This window comes from Salvelinus alpinus, chromosome 37, assembly GCF_045679555.1.
Source record: "Salvelinus alpinus chromosome 37, SLU_Salpinus.1, whole genome shotgun sequence".
NCBI lineage: Eukaryota > Metazoa > Chordata > Actinopteri > Salmoniformes > Salmonidae > Salvelinus > Salvelinus alpinus.
The window spans coordinates 18394857-18416130 of record NC_092122.1 but is presented as its reverse complement, the minus strand read 5'-3'; the positions used below and the strand labels follow the sequence as shown (position 1 = coordinate 18416130).

The 21274-nt window shown below is 43.3% G+C and overlaps 2 protein-coding genes across 3 annotated transcripts; both read right to left on the bottom strand.

The window, feature by feature from the left end:
* Window positions 1-8842: 8842 nt before the first annotated feature.
* LOC139565902 (putative nuclease HARBI1) lies at window positions 8843-10661 on the bottom strand. The gene is made up of 3 exons (XM_071386548.1): window positions 10524-10661; window positions 10131-10242; window positions 8843-10036 (listed from the first exon to the last, which is right to left on the bottom strand). The coding sequence occupies exons 1-3, from the start codon at window positions 10590-10592 to the stop codon at window positions 9666-9668; spliced, it is 552 nt and encodes a 183-aa protein (XP_071242649.1). The 5' UTR covers window positions 10593-10661; the 3' UTR covers window positions 8843-9665.
* A 167-nt stretch (window positions 10662-10828) lies between these two features.
* Window positions 10829-14119, bottom strand: LOC139565901 (myb/SANT-like DNA-binding domain-containing protein 4). 2 transcript variants are annotated; one of them, XM_071386547.1, is made up of 9 exons: window positions 12606-14119; window positions 12248-12318; window positions 11984-12160; window positions 11832-11893; window positions 11663-11749; window positions 11534-11575; window positions 11292-11465; window positions 11177-11212; window positions 10829-11078 (listed from the first exon to the last, which is right to left on the bottom strand). In XM_071386547.1, exons 1-8 carry the CDS (start codon window positions 12761-12763, stop codon window positions 11177-11179), a joined length of 807 nt encoding a protein of 268 aa, XP_071242648.1. In that variant the 5' UTR covers window positions 12764-14119; the 3' UTR covers window positions 10829-11078. The 2 variants fall into 2 exon arrangements, with proteins under 2 accessions (XP_071242648.1, XP_071242647.1); XM_071386546.1 differs by having other exon boundaries at window positions 10829-11465.
* Window positions 14120-21274: the final 7155 nt, after the last annotated feature.

The following is a 21274-nucleotide window of genomic DNA, read 5'->3' as shown; positions in this document are numbered from 1 at the left end:
TGCTATTAGCATTTAGCATTGAGACTCTGAAGTAGGCCTACGGCAATCCATGTTGTGTTTTTCCCTCTGTTATTCATATTTTCGCATTTAGTATTTGACAGTCTATTTGCTAACTCTCTCTCTTTTCCATAAGTGATTAGGATTACCAACCCACACCACCTGGGGTATTCACCAGTAAGGTTGTTTTAGGTTTGTTTGTTATAACCTTAGAGGCACTGTTGGTTTTGTGAGGAGAACACAGTGTAAGCAAATGAAGGAGAGGAGAAAGAAGAGTGGAGTTGAAAGGATGTGAGTGAAACCTGCAGCCATTTTCTGCAGAACTAATAGAACGTTTTCCCTCTCTCCTCTTTCTCCTCTCTCTTCTCCTCTCTCTCCTATTCTCCTCTCTCTGCTCATCTCTTCTTCCAAAAACAAGCGTTTTGTTCTTTTAGCCCTGTCTCCATGACAACCCCCAGAAGCCCTCTCAAGCGGCCTCGCAACGCACCAAGTGGCCAAACCCTCTCTGTTCTCCGCAACCTCCGGCAAAACGGCACCTGTTTGGCTGCTCCGTGTTAGTCCCTTTTGTGTTTGTGTGGATGTGGATGGGGAGTGTTGGGGAGGAAGGGTGTACAGTGGTTTCTCCCTCCCAGTGTGGAGACTCTTTTGTGGGGAGAATGAGGGTGGTGGATGTAGGGGCGTCTGGAGCTAGGCCAATTTCAATTTCAATTTAAGGGGCTTTATTGGCATGGGAAACATATGTTTACATTGACTAAGCAAGTGAAATAGAAAATAAACAAAAGTGAAATTAACATTAAAAATGAATAGTAAACATTACATTCACAAAAGTTCCAAAAGAATAAAGACATTTCAAATGTCGTAACCATGTGCAAATAGTTAAAGTACAAAAGGGAAAATAAATAAACATAAATATGGATTGTATTTACAATGGTGTTTGTTCTTCACTGGTTGCCCTTTTCTTGTGGTAACAGGTCACACATCTTGCTGCTGTGATGACACACTGTGGTATTTCACCCCACAGACATGAGAGTTTATCAAAATTGGATTTGTTTTCTAATTCTTTCTGGGTCTGTGTAATCTGAGGGAAATGCGTCTCTAATTTGGTCATACATTTGGCAGGAGGTTAGGAAGTGCAGCTCAGTTTCCACCTCAATTTGTGGGCAGTGTGCACTTAGCCTGTCTTTTCCTGAGGGCCAGGTCTGCCTTCGGCGGCCTTTCTCAATAGCAAGGCTATGATCACTGAGTCTGTACATTTTGGGTCAGTCACAGTGGTCAGGTATTCTGCCACTGTGTACTCTCTGTTTAAGGCCAAATAGCATTCTAGTTTGCTCTGTTTTTTTTGTAAATTCTTACCAATGTGTTAAGTTCTTATCTTTTTGTTTTCTCATGATTTGGTTGGGTCTAATTGTGTTGCTGTCCTGGGGCTCTGTGGGGTCTGTTTGTGTTGGTGAACAGAGCCCCAGGACCAGCTTGCTTAGGGGACTCTTCTCCAGGTTAATTTCTCTGTAGGTGATGGCTTTGTTATGAAGGTTTGGGAATCGCTTCCTTTTAGGTGGTTGTGGAATTGAAAGAATCTTTTCTGGATTTTGATAATTAGTGGGTATCGGCCTAATTCTGCTCTGCATACATTATTTGGTGTTTTACGTTGTACACAGAGGATATCTTTGCATAATTCTGCATGCAGAGTCTCAATTTGGTGCTAGTCCCATTTTGTGAATTCTTGGATGTTGAGCGGACCCCAGACCACACAACCATCAATGGCAATGGGTTCTATAACTGATTCAAGTACTGTTAGCCCGATCCTAAACGGTATGTCGAAATTCATGTTCCTTTTGATGGCATAGAAGGCCCTTCTTGCCTTGTCTCTCAAATGGTTCACAGCTTTGTGGAAGTTACCTATGGCGCTGTTGTTTAGAACGAGGTAGAGTTGAAGTCGAAAGTTTACATACACCTTAGCCAAATACATTTAAAGTACATTTTTCACAATTCCTGACATTTAATCCTAGTAAAGATTCCCTATCTTAGGTCAGTTAGGATCACCACCTTATTTTAAGAATGTGAAATGTCAGAATAATAGTAGAGCGAATTATTTATTTCAGCTTTTATTTCTTTCATCACATTCCCAGTGGGTCAGAAGTTTACATACACTCAACTAGTATTTGGTAGCATTGCCTTTAAATTGTTTAACTTGGGTCAAAACGTTTCGGGTAGCCTTCCACAAGCTTCCCACAATAAGTTGGGTGAATTTGGCCCATTCCTCCTGACAGAGCTGGTGTAACTGAGTCAGGTTTGTAGGCCTCCTTGCTCGCACACGGTTTTCAGATCTGCTCACACATTTTCTATGGGATTGAGGTCAGGGCTTTGTGATGTCCACTCCAATACCTTGACTTTTTTGTTCTTAAACCATTTTGCCACAACTTTGGAAGTATGCTTGGGGTCATTGTCCATTTGGAAGACCCATTTGCGACCAAGCTTTAACTTCCAGACTGATGTCTTGAGATGTTGCTTCAATATATCCCCATAATTTTCTTTTCTCATGATGCCATCTATTTTGTGAAGTGCACCAGTCCCTCCTGAAGCAAAGCACCCCCACAACATGATGCTGCCACCCCTGTGTTTCATGGTTGGGATGGTGATCTTTGGCTTGCAAGCCTCCCCCTTTTTCCTCCAAACATAACGATGGTCATTATGGCCAAACAGTTCTATTTTTGTTTCATCAGATCAGAGGACATTTCTCCAAAAAGTACGATTTTTGTTCCCATGTGCAGTTGCAAACTGTAGTCTGGCTTTTTTATGGCAGTTTTGGAGCTGTGGCTCTTCCTTGCTGAGCGGCCTTTCAGGTTATGTCGATATAGGACTCGTTTTACTGTGGATATAGATACTTTTGTACCTGTTTCCTCCAGCATTTTTACAAGGTCCTTTGCTGTTGTTCTGGGATTGATTTACACTTTTCGCACCAAAGCATGTTCATCTCTAGGAGACCGAATGCGTCTCCTTTCTGAGCGGTATGACGGCTGCGTTGTCCCATGGTGTTTATGCTTGCTTACTGTTGTTTGTACAGATGAACGAGGTACCTTCAGGCGTTTGGAAAGGTCTTGGCTGATATCTTTTGATTTTCCAATTATGTCAAGGTAAGGCACTGAGTTTGAAGGTGAGCCTTGAAATACATCCACAGGTACACCTCCAATTGACTCAAATGATGTCGATTAGCCTATCAGAAGCTTCTAAAGTCATGACATAATTTTCTGGAATTTTCCAAGCTGTTTAAAGGCACAGTCAACTTAGAGTATGTAAACTTCTGACCCACTGGAATTATGATACAGTGAATTATAAGTGAAATAATCTGTCTGTTAACAATTGTTGGAACAATTACTGTGTCATGCACAAAGTAAAAGTCCTAACCGACTTGCCAAAACTATAGTTTGTTAACAAGACATTTGTGGAGTGGTTGAAAAACGAGTTTTAATGACACCAACCTAAGTGTATGTAAACTTCCGACTTCAACTGTATATATCGTTTTTTTGTGTGCTCTAGGGCAACGGTGTCTAGATGGAATTTGTATTCTCTCTAGTTTTTTCTCTCGCTTTCTCTCTCTCTTTCTCTCTTTACCTCTTTATCAATTTCAATTCAATTAAATGTTCTTTATTGGCATGACATAACAATGTATATATTGCCAATGCGTACTTTTGAGATTAAATGACGGACATGTGCAGGTTGGTAGGTCTGTCAGACAATGTCCTCTCTCTTTCTCTCTCTCCCTCTCCCTCTCCCTCTCCCTCTCCCTCTCCCTCTCCCTCTCTCTCTCTCTCTCTCTCTCTCTCTCTCTCTCTCTCTCTCTCTCTCTCTCTCTCTCTCTCTCTCTCTCTCTCTCTCTCTCTCTCTCCCTCTCTCTCTCGACCACTGTCGCTTTGTTTCTTTGATTTGATACTAGTGAGTCATACCACCTGCTCTGTCTTTTTTCTCCCCCTCTCCGTCCCCACTTCCAGGACTTCTATACAATCTCCCTTCCATACAACGATGGACCATTGTCCTCTCAGGCACCTGATACTGAAGAGCAGTCAACACACGCACACACACAAACAAACACACACACACACCTGACCCGTTCAGCAGATGACACCACAGCCCTTCATTGTCTGGTCGCCCCTGCTCTGAACCCTACTCCTGCACTCTCTCCATCCCTCTCTCTTTCTTCCTCTGTCTGAAAGACTCTCTCTCTCTTTCTTTCCATATTTTTTATCCTCTCTCTCTCTCTCTCTCTCTCTCTCTCTCTCTCTCTCTCTCTCTCTCTCTCTCTCTCTCTCTCTCTCTCTCTCTCTTTCTCTCCCAATATCTCTTTACTCTCTCATTAATATCTCTCTCAATGTTCTTTTCTTTGCAATAGCCAGTCTGCTCCCCTCTCTCAATACCCAGTCTGCTCCCCTCTCTCAATACCCACTCTAATCCCCTCTCTCAATACCCAGTCTGCTCCTTCTCTCAATACCAAGTCTACTCCCCTCTCTCAATACCCACTCTAATCACTTCTCTCAATACCTAGTCTGCTCCCTCTCTCAATACCCAGTCTAATCCCTTCTCTCAATACCCAGTCTGCTCCCCTCTCTCAATACCCAGTCTGCTCCCCTCTCTCAATACCCAGTCTAATCCCCTCTCTCAATACCCAGTCTGCTCCCCTCTCTCAATACCCAGTCTGCTCCCCTCTCTCAATACCCAGTCTGCTCCCCTCTCTCAATACCCAGTCTGCTCCCCTCTCTCAATACCCAGTCTGCTCCCCTCTCTCAATACCCAGTCTGCTCCCCTCTCTCAATACCCAGTCTGCTCCCTCTCTCAATACCCAGTCTGCTCCCCTCTCTCAATACCCAGTCTGCTCCCCTCTCTCAATACCCAGTCTGCTCCCTCTCTCAATACCCAGTCTAATCCCTTCTCTCAATACCCAGTCTAATCCCTTCTCTCAATACCCAGTCTAATCCCTTCTCTCAATACCCAGTCTAATCCCTTCTCTCAATACCCAGTCTGCTCCCCTCTCTCAATACCCACTCTAATCCCTTCTCTCAATACCCAGTCTGCTCCCCTCTCTCAATACCCACTCTAATCCCTTCTCTCAATACCCATTTCTTTCCCCAACGCCCCTCTGTCTCCTCTTTCTCTCTTTGATGTTGTTGTTCTGTGAGCTGTACTGTACAATTAGTTCATTCACCCCCTACCCCCTTGGCGCCTCTGGCAGATCGAGCTGTGTGTGTCCCCGTGCGTGTGTATGTGCCTGCATGCATGTGTCAGACTGACGCAGTCCAAAATGTTTTGGCACAAACAACCGTTGTACGGTTCTTGCCTCAGCTCATTCAACCTAAAGCAGTCCAGCAGTTAGTCTTGTTCACATTTATACTCTTGATTAAATGATCGTTCTCACTATCAATTATTAGCTCATCAATACATTTATTGATTGGTATGATAATCTATTGGATCAGGAACGTTTTTCTGTTCGCCGTTCATACAGCAGCAAACTGATTGATTAACGTTTCAGACTGCCATCTTTCCTTATAGGAGTTTATTGATTGCAGTATGAATGCTTCATTTGATTTGATCGATTGATTACCACGAGACAGATTGTTCTTAAGACGTATTGTCTTGTACTGTCTGACCCATTGTATTGAAAGACCCAAGAGTTTATAGTGTAAAAACAGAAACGCTGAAATGTGTGTCCTCCTCTGTGTACGACTAGCCATAATTACCAATACTAGGAAGATGACCTCCCAGATGTTAGTAGAAACATAGAATAATGCTTTTATGTGTGTTTGTATGTGTGTGTATATGTGTTCATATGTGTGTTCATATGTGTCTGTGTGTATGTGTTCATATGTGTGTTCATATGTGTGTGTGTATATGTGTTCATATGTGTGTTCATATGTGTGTGTGTGTATATGTGTTCATATGTGTGTTCATATGTGTGTGTGTGTATGTGTTCATATGTGTGTGTATATGTGTTCATATGTGTGTTCATATGTGTCTGTGTTCATATGTGTGTGTATATGTGTTCATATGTGTGTGTTTGTATGGTCAGAACACTGTGTGTAGTATTTTTAAAGTTAAAGGCTTTTCTAGTTCATAGATCAAAAGGGATTTAGTGATGTTCTTCCTGGATTGAGGATTAAACATACATGCACACTGACTATATTAAAGTACAGGTTTTAAAGATATTTGATCAGGCATTGAGTATATCTTGTATAATGGTATTAGAGAAGGTTATGTAGTGCAGTCTTTTGCATGCAACTGCCTTTATAGTGTAATCCCTATCCCCACTGGACAAACTGGACTGTCTGCACTCTTCATGATTATATCTGACCAGGGATTGAACCCTGGGTCGTCTGCACCATTCAGGACTGTGTTGGCCCACTGAGGTTGTGTTTGTTTTAACATGTTCTCATAGGCTTTGTGTAAAGCTGTGTTGTGATCACACATTTATTTTTATATATATATTTTCAATTGAACCTTTATTTAACTAGGCAAGACAGTTAAGAACAAATTCTTATTTACAATGACGGCCTACCCCGGCTAAACCCGGACGACACTGGGCCAATTATGCGCCGCCCTATGGGACTCCTCATCACGGCTGGATGTGATACAACCTGGATTCAAACCAGGGACTGTGGTGACGCCTCTTGCACTGAGATGCAGTGCCTTAGACTGCTGCGCCACTCGGGAGCAACTATTACCAAGAGGGGGGGAGCAAGGGCAGACAGGCAGCTATGTGGACACCTCAGCCCTCTGAAGGTACCCAAAGGACACACACTATGTTCATCCGCTCAGTGCGCAGAACAAAGTGGGGTAGTGTGTCACACTGATGCAGGAGATAGGTGTAAAGTTATTATTACCTATTATGCAATAGGGGGGCTAGTGTGTGTGTGTGTGTGTGTGTGTGTGTGTGTGTGTGTGTGTGTGTGTGTGTGTGTGTGTGTGTGTGTGTGTGTGTGTGTGTGTGTGTGTGTGTGTGTGTGTGCGTGCGTGCGTGCGTGCGAGCAGAATTCACTGGAGCAGTTCAACATGAAATAGGCCTACTGTTTTTCACCTCTTGTGTTTCTTTAAGGTGGGTGATCCTTAGAGGAAGAGAGGGGGGCTATTCAGAAGATATTCAGTCAGTCATATAAACAGACTCACACACATAGACACATTGTTCTTCTTGTTGATGTTTTCTCATGTTTTTGTTCTACCTTGTTATTTTTAGTATTACATTGTTATTCATTACCTCATTGTTGGGGTTAGAGCTGCAAGAAAGGCATTTCACTGTACTTGTGCACCTGACGTTACAACTTGAAACATTCAGTGGTGGAAAAAGTACCCAATTGTCATACTTGAGTAAAATTAAAGATACCTTAATAGAAAATGACTCAAGTAAAAGTCACCCAGTAAAATACCACTTGAGTAAAGTCTAAAAGTATTTTCTTTTAAATATATCTACAGTAAGTGTCAAAGTTAAATGTAATTGCAAAAATATACTTAAATCAAAAAGCAAACCTGACGGGACACCACTTTATTTTTTAATTTTTATTTATAGCCAGGGGCACACTCCAACACTCAGGCATAATTTACAAATGAAGTATGTGTGTTTAGCGAGTTTGCCAGATCAGAGGCAGTAAGGATGACTAGGGATGTTCTCTTGATAAGTGCATGGATTGAAGCATTTTCCTGTCCTGCTAAGCATTCAAAATGTAACAAGTACTTTTGGGTGTCAGGGAAAATGTATGGAGTAAAAAGTACATTATTCTAATTAGGAATATAGTGAAATAAAAGTAAAGGTTGTCTAAAATATAAATAGTAAAGTAAAGCACAGATACCCCCAAAAACTACTTAAGTACTTTAAAGTATTTTTAAATTAAGTACTTTACACCACTGTGTGACGACCCTCCCACTCTGTCTGCCACATTCTGTCTCTTTGCTCTTGTTTTCCTTAATAGGATGTCGGTGGGCGGAGCCGGGAGGGTCGTCAGAGAAATGGGACACACCTGGGGTCGGGTGTGTCCCAGGATAAATGCACCTCTTCCCCATTCCTTGGCGAGACTCTCTCCATGCAGACACCTTTATAGATTGCATTGTGGTATTTTTTTGTGGCCTTTTGGTTGTTTGCTTTGGCACCTTTCAACACCCCGCATTATCACATTTAGGCATGCAAAACACTCACTTACACTACTGATTACACACACCATTGTTAATTGTATTTAGTTTACTTTATTTAATAAATATATTTTGTTATTCCTTGTCTCCACATTGTCTCCCTTTTTTTACGAACTTCGAGCCAGTTCGTGACAACTGGAAACATTGGAAGCCAATGGCTATGTAAGGGTGTTTAACTGGCGACAGAGAAGTCAGACGCAGGAGAGAAATAACTGTGTTTCCAACGGCGCAGTTTATTAACAAAACCCACCGGAAAACAGAACAATAAAATAAATGGGTACATAACCCAACGCACACCAGGACAGACGTACACATATACTTACAATAAACAATACCGGACAAGGACATGAGGGGAAACAGAGGGTTAAATACACACCTGGGGCCTGTTGCACAAAACTAGGATAAGGGATTAAGCCAGGATATCTTGGTGATCCTGGCTCAATTGATCCGTAATCCGGTTGCACTAAAGATGGATAGGGGGCAGGAGGATATGTTATGGTATAAATTACCATGGAGATTTATTCTGTGGAGCTAGCCTGCTCCAGACCAGGCTAAATTCCAGGATCTATTTAATCTCATCCCTAATGTCAGTCAGCAGTCACCACAAATGGAAACCAATAGTTATTTCACTGCTCACTATACATTGTTATCACATATAACTAGACCCACTGTTATTATTTAAACGTTTGTGATCATTAATTTCAATGATTTTGGATAAAAAATGATTTTTAGATGATGTTGCTATCATTAGATAATTTACAGTTTCCCATAGACTATAAGGCTATATATAAAATGATAGAATATTAGGGCCACAGAGGGGAAAAAAACACAAGTCATAATATTGTAACCAGTTGTTTTAAAGGAGGACAGTTGTTAAAATGACAGATGTGGGGCATTTCGTGAAATTGTACTTCAGTATGGTTTCATAAACAAAGACATGCTGATGTGCCAGAATATTAAGTATCACATTGTCATAAGTATCAAAACTGTAAAAACAATATGTAGCTTTTCTGCAGAAAGAACCAGCCTCATAAATTTATGACTTTATCCTTTTTCTTCAGTGTGGCCCTAGTACTCTGTCATATAAACAAATACACATTCCATATGAATATAAAAACAATGTGTAACATTATGTTCCTTTATTGAATAAGGACAAAACAAAGCAGGTAAACCATCAGCTCCTTTCGAAACTGAAGTCACAGTGACTCTACAAGATGGAAAGCACAGAATCCAAGCATATTATACAAAATTATACATACACATTCAAAGGTCTGTATATAACACACCCTGCATGTCTGCACACTAAAATAAATGCAGGACAAATCCATACACATCAACTGAACAGACAAATGAATGGATGCAGTAGCCTCCCTGCAGCCTTGTATTACACACAGTATACCGCACAAACATCATAAGAGGCCAAATTCGTCAAAAAACGAACCCAAAAAAACCCAAATTCCTCTGCCACCGCAGGACATATTTAACCAAAATTGAAAGCACACATACTAACTAAAATAATTCAACACATATTGGTCCCTCAGCAGCCGACCACTGTCGTCATCAGGGAAGATTGCCGGATTGTCCCAGTCCATGGCTGGTGGCACTCTGGGGGCCCTCTCCTTCCTCAGGCAGGCCACATTGTGGAGGACAGCACAAGCCACAGTAATATCACATGCCCTAACAGGGCTGACCCTTAATTTGTGAAGGCAGTGAAAGCGTGCCTTCAGGAGGCCAAAGGTCATTTCAACTCTGGCCCTGGTCCTGGCATGGGCATGGTTGTAGGCCTGCTGTGCTTCCTGGGGGTCTGTGAAAGGTGTCAGGAGAAAAGGCTGGCAGCCATACCCCCTGTCTCCCAGCAACACACCAGAGAATTCACCTGTCAACACAAAATCTCATCATTACTACCTCATAAACACAGTGATATTCTTGACACAGCCATGATGGTTATAAATAGGGGTTGTGTGGCTTACCTTGTGATAGGCACTGATAGATTTCAGAGGCCCGAAAGATTCTGGAGTCATGGACTGAGCCAGGCCATTTTGCCACAACATTGCTGATCACACAGTCAGCATTGCAGACCATCTGAAATCATAAGATGAGGAATATTACACCAATCAATGCACATCACTGGCAATGCAGAGTGTTCGTCAATGGACAATATCAAAAAGTTATGTTCACCTGAACATTAATGCTGTGAAAGGATTTCCTATTCACAAAATCGGCCTCATGGGCACCTGAGGGGGCTTTTATCCTTATGTGTGTGCAGTCCACTGCACCAATGACATTGGGGAAACCTGTCACACAAAGTAATGAGTATCCTACTATGTGTTAACAGTTGTCCTGTAATTTGTAGATCCTCTTACCTGCAATCCTATAGAACTCCTCTTTGATGTCACAGAGTCTTCTGTGGCCAGGGAAGGAGATGAAGACATCTGCTAATGCTTTGATAGCCAGACACACACTCCTTATTGTGCGGCAAATTGTGGCCTTGTTCAGCTGTTCTGCATCCCCCACTGAGTACAGGAAGGCTCCACTAGCAAAAAAGTGCAAGGCCACACAAACCATTTGCTCCACACTCAGTGCATGGCTCCGTGCAGTGCCGTGCTTAATCCTGGGACCCAGTAGTCTGCATAGATACCTGATGCCATCTGCAGAAAACCTGTATCTTTCATATAGATGGTCATCAGGGAAGGCCAGTGGGTCCAACCGGTCCCTGAAGACCCTTTCTCGCCTGAAGGCTCTCCTCAGCACAAGTGCTTCTTCATCCACCACATCTCGCACGAATGGGCATGCCATTGTCAGAGCAGAAAGGAACACACAATTTTGGGCCTTCATATAGGCTAGTGGCCACACCTGGTGCTGGGGGGGTGGGCAAAAGAGGGCGATGCCTTATAACGATGACTTGGTTGTACTGATTGCTGGGAAAATAAAAAAAACCTTAGAAAGATGCCACCGTCCTGTGTGCTCACAATAAGAGCTCATATGTCATGGCTCACTTGACTTTACGAGAATATACCTAATTTTTATTTTGAGCTGTGTCATCTTCTTGGAGCTGGGGGAGGAAAGAAAAATAATGATTAATACATTTGTGTTACAGTTAGCATACAGTGTACATTGAAGGCATATCTCACCTCCCTCTCAAGTTTTTTTATTTCAAGGTCCAGTTTCCTAATTGTCCTCTTTTTTATTTCGGACTCCAGTGCAAGATTTTCCATCTTTTTCTTCTTGTACTGAATGTCTATGTCTGCCAGTTCTATTTGGCGCCGGAGGTGGTTGCCATACAACTTTCTGATAGCTTGTGAGCTCTGTGAACACAATACAATTAGCGCAGCTGGAATTTGGCAGGATGTGGTGTCCTTTTATTAATACGCACTATGTTGCCAGGCTGGTTTTCCCACTGTATAGCATCTGGGTCCTGTAAAAGAAATTAGATTTTTTGATTTTGATGAGGACTCCTCACCATTGTAGAGTAAATAGTACTTTCACAGTCTTAACATGATACCTCATGCCTTCTGGAATCCAGAGAGATGGTCTCCTCCTCATCATCGTCTCCATCATGTGCTGTTGCTGCTGCACTGGGGCCTTCACCCTATCACATTTAATCGGATTCATATTGAAGCTAGTAGACAAGACATGCCAGGCCTACAGTATGCCTTTGATGGAGTACTCACTGGATCAGCATCGTCTGGTGCTTGTGCTGGTGGCTCTAACAGGAACACAGTGCTGCCAGACACTGCAAGGCAATAGGTAAACCAAAGTCAGACAGTCCAAATTGATTCAATATGAATGTGGTTGTATCCCATGTAGAGATGGAAGGACATACCTTGAATGAAGCGGGTGGCATCTTGGGAGGAACCTATGCTCGTCTCTTTCCCCCCAGGGATCCCCTCTAAGACGGGCCTGCCTTTATTTAGCTCCAAGGCCATGTCCTCTGCTGGGGTAAGGTCAGCCTTTGGTGACCCACCACCCGTGCCTTGTCTGTGGGTATTCTTTTTCACTGCTAAAACAGTACAGACAATGTGTGAGCAGGCACCTTCTGGGTACAATATATGCTTGTGCTTTGTTAAATATTAGTCAGGGACCATACCATTCTGCAGAATGTTCTTGTATTTGATTTTGACCTGCTGCCATGTCCGTTTTGGCCCGTTCATGTTTAATCTACACACACACACACACACACACATTTAATGGAGTCACACTGCAAAAAATTACTTGGTATTTTTGTCTTGTTTTCAGTAAAAATATCAAAAAATTTATCATAGCTTTATACAGTGTGATGGAGTTACTTTACACAATTTCACTCATATCTGCAGTGCATTTCAATTAAAAATTTAACCGTTTCATAATTACAGTACAACTGCATTTTTGGAGATGTGAATTAAATATTTGAATTGTAATTGTGATGTTTCAGCGGAGCGGTGAGTGTGTAATTGTGCACTACTTACGCATTCAGGCGGTCTGCAATACTTTGCCACGCTTTTTCTCTTTGCTTTATCACTGTGGCGGTGTTGCCTTTCTTCTTAATTATATCTTTTACCTCCTCGTATGCCTCCATGAGGATTTGTGCTTCCGACGGGGAAAAGTACGCGGCTCTAGTTGCCATGGTAAATCAGTTAATCTGTGATCTGTGGCGGGGTCTATTTGAGTGAGCCGTGAGCGCGCACCTATCCAGGATTGGTTTCACCTGGCTTAATGAATCCGTGTCTGCTCATCCTGGCTTGGTCTTTGTGCAACCAATTAAGCCTGGACGCACATGTTTTGGCTTCATTGAGCTCAGCTGAGTCATTTATCCCGGATGTCTTAATTCTACTTTTGTGCAACAGGCCCCAGGACAGACGTACACATACACTTACAACAAACAATCACCGACAAGGACATGAGGGGAAACAGAGGGTTAAATACACACCAGGACAGACGTACACATACACTTACAATAAACAATACCGGACAAGGACATGAGGGGAAACAGAGGGTTAAATACACACCAGGACAGACGTACACATACACTTACAATAAACAATCACTGACAAGGACATGAGGGGAAACAGAGGGTTAAATACACACCAGGACAGACGTACACATACACTTACAATAAACAATCACCGACAAGGACATGAGGGAGAACAGAGGGTTAAATACACACCAGGACAGACGTACACATACACTTACAATAAACAATCACCGACAAGGACATGAGGGGAAACAGAGGGTTAAATACACACCAGGACAGACGTACACATACACTTACAATAAACAATCACCGACAAGGACATGAGGGGGAACAGAGGGTTAAATACACAACATGTAATTGATGGGATTGGAACCAGGTGTGATGGAAGACAAGACAAAACCAATGGAACATGAAAAATGGATCAGCGATGGCTAGAAGGTCGGTGACGTCGACCGCCGAACACCGCCCGAATAAGGAGAGGGAACAACTTCGGCGGAAGTCATGACAGGCTACCTATGTAGAGGATTGTTTCCCAGTGTGTTTGTCTTGAGTTGTTAGCTGATGGCTAGTTGTCTGGAGGTGGATGTGTAGAGAAATGTGTCATGACATCAGGCACAGCCAGAGGACAGTGGCCTTGACAGTCAAATATTTACTCTCCACACACACAACGATTGTCACATGTCGCTGAGTCTTTAATTTCCCCATTCCCTCCCAGGGCAATGTGCATGCCTTGCTCCTTCTCTCTAGCCCAATTACAGCACACTCCTCCAGACAGTAGCACGTTCTATTAGCATAGTTCTGATTAGCATTGTGTTGATCTGTGTGTTGTTCTCCCTTAGCCCTGAGGAGAGCTGACCCACTTCTAGTGAGTAGTGCTCAATCTGTTAGCGTGAGGAGGGAGAACGATGGAGGAGACAGCGGACATTTTGTCTTCATCAAGGTCTGTTTCCTCCGGGTGAATGACATTCTCAGTCTCACCATCTGTCTTCCAAGCCTTATGATCTGGTTTGTCGGAATGTCTGTCTCATGTGTGGTGGGGGGGGGGGAGGGTGTGTGTATGTATTCGGTGCCATCTCTCAACCATAATAAGTTGCTGCTTCAGTGGTCTGTGGAGGTGAGAAACTTCTTGTCTGTCTACTGAGGAAATAAAGGCCTGGTCTCCCCGCCAACTCCTTCTGCCTGGAACAGGACAATAGAATGTTACCTGGAACAGGACAATAGAATGTTACCTGAGACAGGACAATAGAATGTTACCTGAGACAGGACAATAGAACGTTACCTGAGACAGGACAATAGAATGTTACCTGGAACAGGACAATAGAATGTTACCTGGAACAGGACAATAGAATGTTACCTGAGACAGGACAATAGAATGTTACCTGGAACAGCACAATAGAATGTTACCTGGAACAGGACAATAGAATGTTACCTGAGACAGGACAATAGAATGTTACCTGGAACAGGACAATAGAACGTTACCTGAGACAGGACAATAGAATGTTACCTGAGACAGGACAATAGAATGTTACCGGGAACAGAACAATATAATGTTACCGGGAACAGGACAATAGAATGTTACCTGGAACAGGACAATAGAATGTCACCTGGAACAGGACAATAGAATGTCACCTGGAACAGGACAATATAATGTTACCTGGAACAGGACAATAGAATGTTACCTGTAACAGGACAATCAAATGTTACCTGGAACAGGACAATAGAACGTTACCTGGAACAGGACAATAGAATGTTACCTGGAACAGGACAATAGAATGTTACCTGGAACAGGACACTAGAATGTTACCTGGAACATGACACTAGAATGTTACCTGGAACAGGACAATAGAACGTTACCTGGAACAGGACAATAGAACGTTACCTGGAACAGGACAATAGAATGTTACCTGGCACAGGACAATAGAACGTTACCTGGCACAGGACAATAGAACGTTACCTGGCACAGGACAATAGAACGTTACCTGGGACAGGACAATAGAACGTTACCTGGGACAGGACAATAGAACGTTACCTGGAACAGGACAATAGAATGTTACCTGGAACAGGACAATAGAATGTTACCTGGGACAGAACAATAGAACGTTACCTGGCACAGGACAATAGAACGTTACCTGGGACAGGACAATAGAATGTTACCTGGGACAGGACAATAGAACGTTACCTGGAACAGGACAATAGAATGTTACCTGGAACAGGACAATAGAACGTTACCTGGGACAGGACAATAGAACATTACCTGGAACAGGACAATAGAATGTTACCCGGAACAGGACAATAGAACGTTACCTGGAACAGGACAATAGAATGTTACCTGAAACAGGACAATAGAACGTTACCTGGGACAGGACAATAGAATGTTACCTGGGACAGGACAATAGAATGTTACCTGGGACAGGACAATAGAATGTTACCTGGGACAGGACAATAGGACGTTACCTGGGACAGGACAATAGAATGTTACCTGGAACAGGACAATAGAATATTACCTGGAACAGGACAATAAAACGTTACCTGGAACAGGACAATAGAATGTTACCTGGCAAAGATAAACACAGGTTGTTGTAATATGGAAATTAGAAAACATTAACATTGTGATCAGGTCATTGTGTCTTGTATGCTATGTACCGGGTTTGAGAAGTTAGTGAGGTAACTTTGAGGTCAACTCTGAGTTCAACCTGGGATAACAGGTACCGCGAAAGTGGCTCACCTTTTAGCCAGGTACATTTCTATGGCAACAAATCCTTCAGAACAAACCTGCTCCAGGGCAGGCTAACTCAGAGCTAACTCCATTTATCCTGAATGAGCTGCGAGTTGAGGACCAATGAAATCAGAGTCCATCCCTCTTGCAAAGATTGAGTCAGTATCCCTTAATTTGAGGAAGACGACCGATTAAATAATTGATTAAAGTTTTTTTGTCAAAAAAAATTGTCATACTTAAATAGTACCTATCACATTACATATTTAGTAATGACAGGTTGAATCTGAACGTTTTCTGTGACATAATACAATTATTATTATGGGAAAAAGCAGCATTAATGATACATAATAAAAGAAAGACGGCACTAATTTCAGAAAAGCCTGGGTACATCTAGCAACGTATGTAGTATACCCCTTTGGTGTGTGTGTGTGTTTATGTGTACATTTCTGTTTCCATGGTGTTATGGAGAAACTACTTGTCACTTGGTTTAATGTTGTGAGGTTTGGTGTATTGTGTCAGGCATGTGTGTATGTGTGTTTTGTTTGAGTGTGTGTCATTTGGTCTAATGGGGTGTAGTTGTATTGTGTCAAGTCCAAGCGTGTGAGAGTGTGTTGCTGGTTTAATGTATCTTTATTGTATCTGACGTGTTGGGCCCATATGGCCAGACTGGTCCAGGACAAAAGATGGAGGATCGTTTGGCAGAGCACGGACCGTTACCTCCGCTGGCCCCTCGTTCCTCTCGCTCCCCTTTGAGATGAGGTGATACACACACACACACACACACACACACACACACACACACACACACACACACACACACACACACACACACACACACACACACACACACACACACACACACACACACACACACACACACACACACACACACACCTTCCGTCTCCCTCTCTCTCAATTCAATTCAAGTGTTAACATTGCCAAAGCAAGTGAGGTAGCTAATATACAAAGTGAAATAAACAATAAAAATGAACAGTAAACATTACACATACAGAAGTTTCAAAACAATAAAGACATTTCACCCAGTAGATATGGGAGTTTATCAAAATTGGATTTGTTTTCGAATTCTTTGTGGATCTGTGTAATCTGAGGGAAATACAGTATATGTCTCTAAAATGGTCATACATTGGGCAGGAGGTTAGGAAGTGCAGCTCAGTTTCCACCTTATTTTTCTCTCTGTCTCCCTCTGTCTCTCTCTCCGTCTCTCCGTCTCTAGGTTTCTCTCACCGTCTCTCCGTCTCTCTCTCTGTCTCTCCGTCTCTAGGTCTCTCTCACCGTCTCTCCATATCTCTCTCTCTCTCTCTGTCCCACACACACGGTTGAGGTGTTATCAGGTCACTGTGTGAGGTAATGAAGCATTCTGCTGTGTCCTGCCAGGGCATTGGAGTGTGTGCCAGGCAGTGTATGTCCTGAGAGTGGGCATATGTCTCTGAGATGGGCACTGCCCAGCCTGGCTCAGGTTACTGTCCTGCCCAGGACTTCCTGTGCAGCAGATGTCACACCAGCATGGGAAGAGGCACACACACACACACACACACACACACACACACACACACACACACACACACACACACACACACACACACACACACACACACACACACACACACACACACACACACACACACACACACACACACACACACACACACACACACACACACAGATGGATTTCATGATGTGCGTGTACATATGTGTACATGTGTGTGAAAGAGAGATGGCCACACATACAACCTTCCTCTCTCCAGTTCATGCTCCCGTGGTCACGGTCATAGGATGGCTGGTCCCATTATGTGTAGATACACGGGGGAATCTCTACATAAATCTAGTCCCCCTCCATCTTACCCTTGGGTGAGTCCACTGGTAAAACCCACAGGAACAGGCTACCACATAGGACAGGTCTACACGGCAAACATGGGCTTTTTGAACATATAGTGCACATTGTGAATGTGTCCACAGACGAAGGGGTTGTCATCGATCACAGGAGGTTGGTGGCACCTTATTTGGGGAGGACATCGATTTAATGTCTAGAGTGTGGAAGGGTATCAAATACATCAAACACATGGTTTCCATGGTTTCCATGTGTTTGGTGACATTCCATCCACTCCGTTTCAGCCATTGTTATGAGCCGTTCAGCAGTACTACCGATTTGTTACTCTTTTCATCACATTTCATCAACTGCAGCCAATGTGAAGATCGAGTTATCAATTTTATTTTCTAAACATTATATGGTTTGGCATTTGAATTCTATTTGAAAGGAGTTTGTAATCCGTCAGCTGGTTTTGTTTTGAACAAAGAGCAGACTGCACATGTAGGCTACAGCCATCTCACTGGTCCTTTGTTTGCTGAGCTCCTGTCAGACAGATTGTCAAAACTGACCTCATTTTCTGTTTAACATCCACAGTCACAGTAGATGATTGAATTCAGACTGTCTGTGTTTCATCAGGGCTGAGTCTGAATTTGGTCTGAATTCCATGTGTTCTATGTCTTCAGCGATAGTTTCACATTCTATGTTCTGCTCGGGTTCTGCTTTAGTTTTTTCAGTCTTAACAGCAATCCCTGCTTTCACACACGTGCTGACCTTTCCTGTTCAGGTAGTGCCTACATGTTCAAACATTGTGCTATATGGGAGTGTTGGCAGAGTGCTATGGTATAGAGAGGAGGAGATGACATGTACATGTACTGTATATGATTACTATTATGTAAAATATGAACCGTCAGTATTCTCTCACCCGCCTTCCTCCCACATGGCAGGCCAACTGTACTGTGCTGTACACACATGCACACGCACGCACACACACACACACACGCACGCACACACACGCAGGACTGAAACCTACAGCCAAGCATATATCATGAATTAGAGTGATGCAGTTTCTCCTGGTGGAACAGAGGAGCCACTTCAGACGCTGAGACCTTGAGTCTTTAATGACTGATGTGTGGGATGGAGCATTGGGATGGCAAGACGATCTTAGCTTGCTGTGTGTGTCTTTCTACATGTGAGTATGTGTGTGTATGTGCACACGCAAGCTTTGTGTGTATACGCCTACCATCAGAAACCCATCAAACTAACAGTTCTTCTGTATCCATGTGCCTGTGTCTTCTCTCCACACCACAGGAGGCTGGTGGCACCTTCATTGGGGAGGACGGGCTCGTGGTAATGGTTAGAGCGGAATTAATGGAAATGGTGTCAAACACATGGTTTCTATGTGTTTCATGCCATTCGCTCCGTTCCAGCCATTATTATGAGCCGTCCTCCACTCAGCAGCCTCCACTGTTCCACACGTACACCTGACAGAGCCTACTATCACCACGACCTCCACGGTTGATTTAAACACTTTCCCTTTCATTATTCAGTGCTACTATAATTACTCTGTCTGAGTCGCGGTGAGCTGGTGTGGCTGCGGCCACAGCTGTTAATGTGAATAACAGGACTGTGGACTGACACTTAGCATCAAGGCCCAAGTCATACTGCTCTGTTTCTGTAGTGCATCTATCTATAGGGTCCCTCCTACTCCTGAAATATTAAAGCATAATATTGTTGGTTGCATTTTAGCTTTATCATTAATCCTCCTGACTGATATTATCTTGTGATCATGGCAGCCATTTTGTTGGTCTGAGTTCTTTCTCATCTGGTCTGTGTGGGCATCAAGGGAAGAGCCCCAGATGTCAGTGTTATGCTTCATTCTGATAATTGGTTTAATTACTGTCTGCTACACACATATGAACACACGCACACCTAAATGTACACCTGCGCGTTCACCAGTGCATGCACGCTCTCTCTCTTACACACACACACACACACACACACACACACACACACACACACACACACACACACACACACACACACACACACACACACACACACACACACACACACACACACACACACACACACACACACACACACACACACACACACCTTCAGGAATCAGACAGCCATACACTTACCTTGTATTGTATGAGATTGCTGTCAAAGCTGCTCTCTCAAACACACCACAGCAACATATAGGTATTTTTCCATCTTTATCTACAATGAGCCACAGTGTACTAGAAAAATGTCTTCAACACAGTGGTGGAATATGTGAATACTGCAAGTGGCAATACTCCTAGTCTTCAGAGATGTTTGGCTGTATCTTGGACTTTTCTCTATAATATCCCGTGTCAGTCAGGTTAATGTTACATTGATGTCTGTACAGAGGGTGGTATATACTGTATAATGTATAGAGTGTTGTTTTGGACATGGACTCTGCTCTGCTGTGATTAGCCCTCTGCTATTCTCTAACCCTGAAGCGGAGAACAGTGAGAGAGGCTGTGGTAGTTAATGTGTATTATTCATGCTTATGGACCAGACTGGCCCTGAGCACTGTCCGCATGTCTGCCTGCAGAGCACCACTGACAGCTACTGGCTCACTGCACATTAGATTACATGTGTTCTGTTCTGTTTCTGTCTGTCTGTTTCTGTCTGTCTGCCTGTTTCTGTCTGTCTGTTTCTGTCTGTCTGTTTCTGTCTGTCTGCCTGTTTCTGTCTGTCTGTTTCTGTCTGTCTGTTTCTGTCTGTCTGTTTCTGTCTGTCTGCCTGTTTATGTCTGTATGTTTCTGTCTGCCTGCCTGTTTCTGTCTGTCTGCCTGCCTGTTTCTGTCTGTCTGTTTCTGTCTGTCTGCCTGTTTATGTCTGTATGTTTCTGTCTGCCTGCCTGTTTCTGTCTGTCTGTCTGTTTCTGTCTGTTTCTGTCTGTCTGCCTGTTTCTGTCTGTGTCTGTTTCTGTCTGTCTGTCTGTTTCTGTCTGTTGCCATATATCCGTTGATGTCTATCCGTCGCCGTCTGTCCGTTGATGTATGTCTGTTTCTGTCTGTCTGTCTGTTTCTGTCTGTCTGTTTCTGTCTGCCTGTTTCTGTCTGCCTGTTTCTGTCTGTCTTCCTGTTTCTGTCTTCCTGTTTATGTCTGCCTGTTTATGTCTGTCTGTCTGTTTCTGTCTGTCTGTCTGTTTCTGTCTGTCTGTCTGTTTCTGTCTGTCTGTCTGTTTCTGTCTGTCTGTTTCTGTCTGTCTGTCTGTTTATGTCTGTCTGTCTGTTTCTGTCTGCCTGTTTCTGTCTGCCTGTTTATGTCTGCCTGTTTATGTCTGTCTGCCTGTTTCTGTCTGCCTGTTTCTGTCTGTCTGCCTGTTTATGTCTGCCTGTTTATGTATGTCTGCCTGTTTCTGTCTGCCTGTTTATGTCTGTCTGTCTGTTTCTGTCTGTCTGTCTGTTTATGTCTGTCTGTTTCTGTCTGTCTGCCTGTTTCTGTCTGTCTGCCTGTTTCTGTCTGTTTCTGTCTGTCTGCCTGTTTCTGTCTGTCTGCCTGTTTCTGTCTGTTTCTGTGTTTCTGTCTGTTTCCGTCTGTCTGCCTGTTTCTGTCTGTCTGCCTGTTTCCGTCTGTCTGCCTG

Bases quoted from the DNA above. Each gene is read 5' to 3' on its own strand.
- LOC139565901 (XM_071386546.1), bottom strand. From the start codon at position 12,763: ATGGCAACTAGAGCCGCGTACTTTTCCCCGTCGGAAGCACAAATCCTC. The intron at 12,161-12,247 runs GTATGGTCCCTG...GTACTGTTTTAG, and splicing joins CAAGAACATTCTGCAGAATG to CAGTGAAAAAGAATACCCAC. The intron at 11,576-11,662 runs GTATCATGTTAA...TTTCTTTTACAG, and splicing joins TGGATTCCAGAAGGCATGAG to GACCCAGATGCTATACAGTG.
- LOC139565902 (XM_071386548.1), bottom strand. From the start codon at position 10,592: ATGTCTTCATCTCCTTCCCTGGCCACAGAAGACTCTGTGACATCAAAG. The intron at 10,243-10,523 runs GTAAGAGGATCT...TTATGATTTCAG, and splicing joins GGAGTTCTATAGGATTGCAG to ATGGTCTGCAATGCTGACTG. The intron at 10,037-10,130 runs GTAAGCCACACA...TTGTGTTGACAG, and splicing joins CTATCAGTGCCTATCACAAG to GTGAATTCTCTGGTGTGTTG.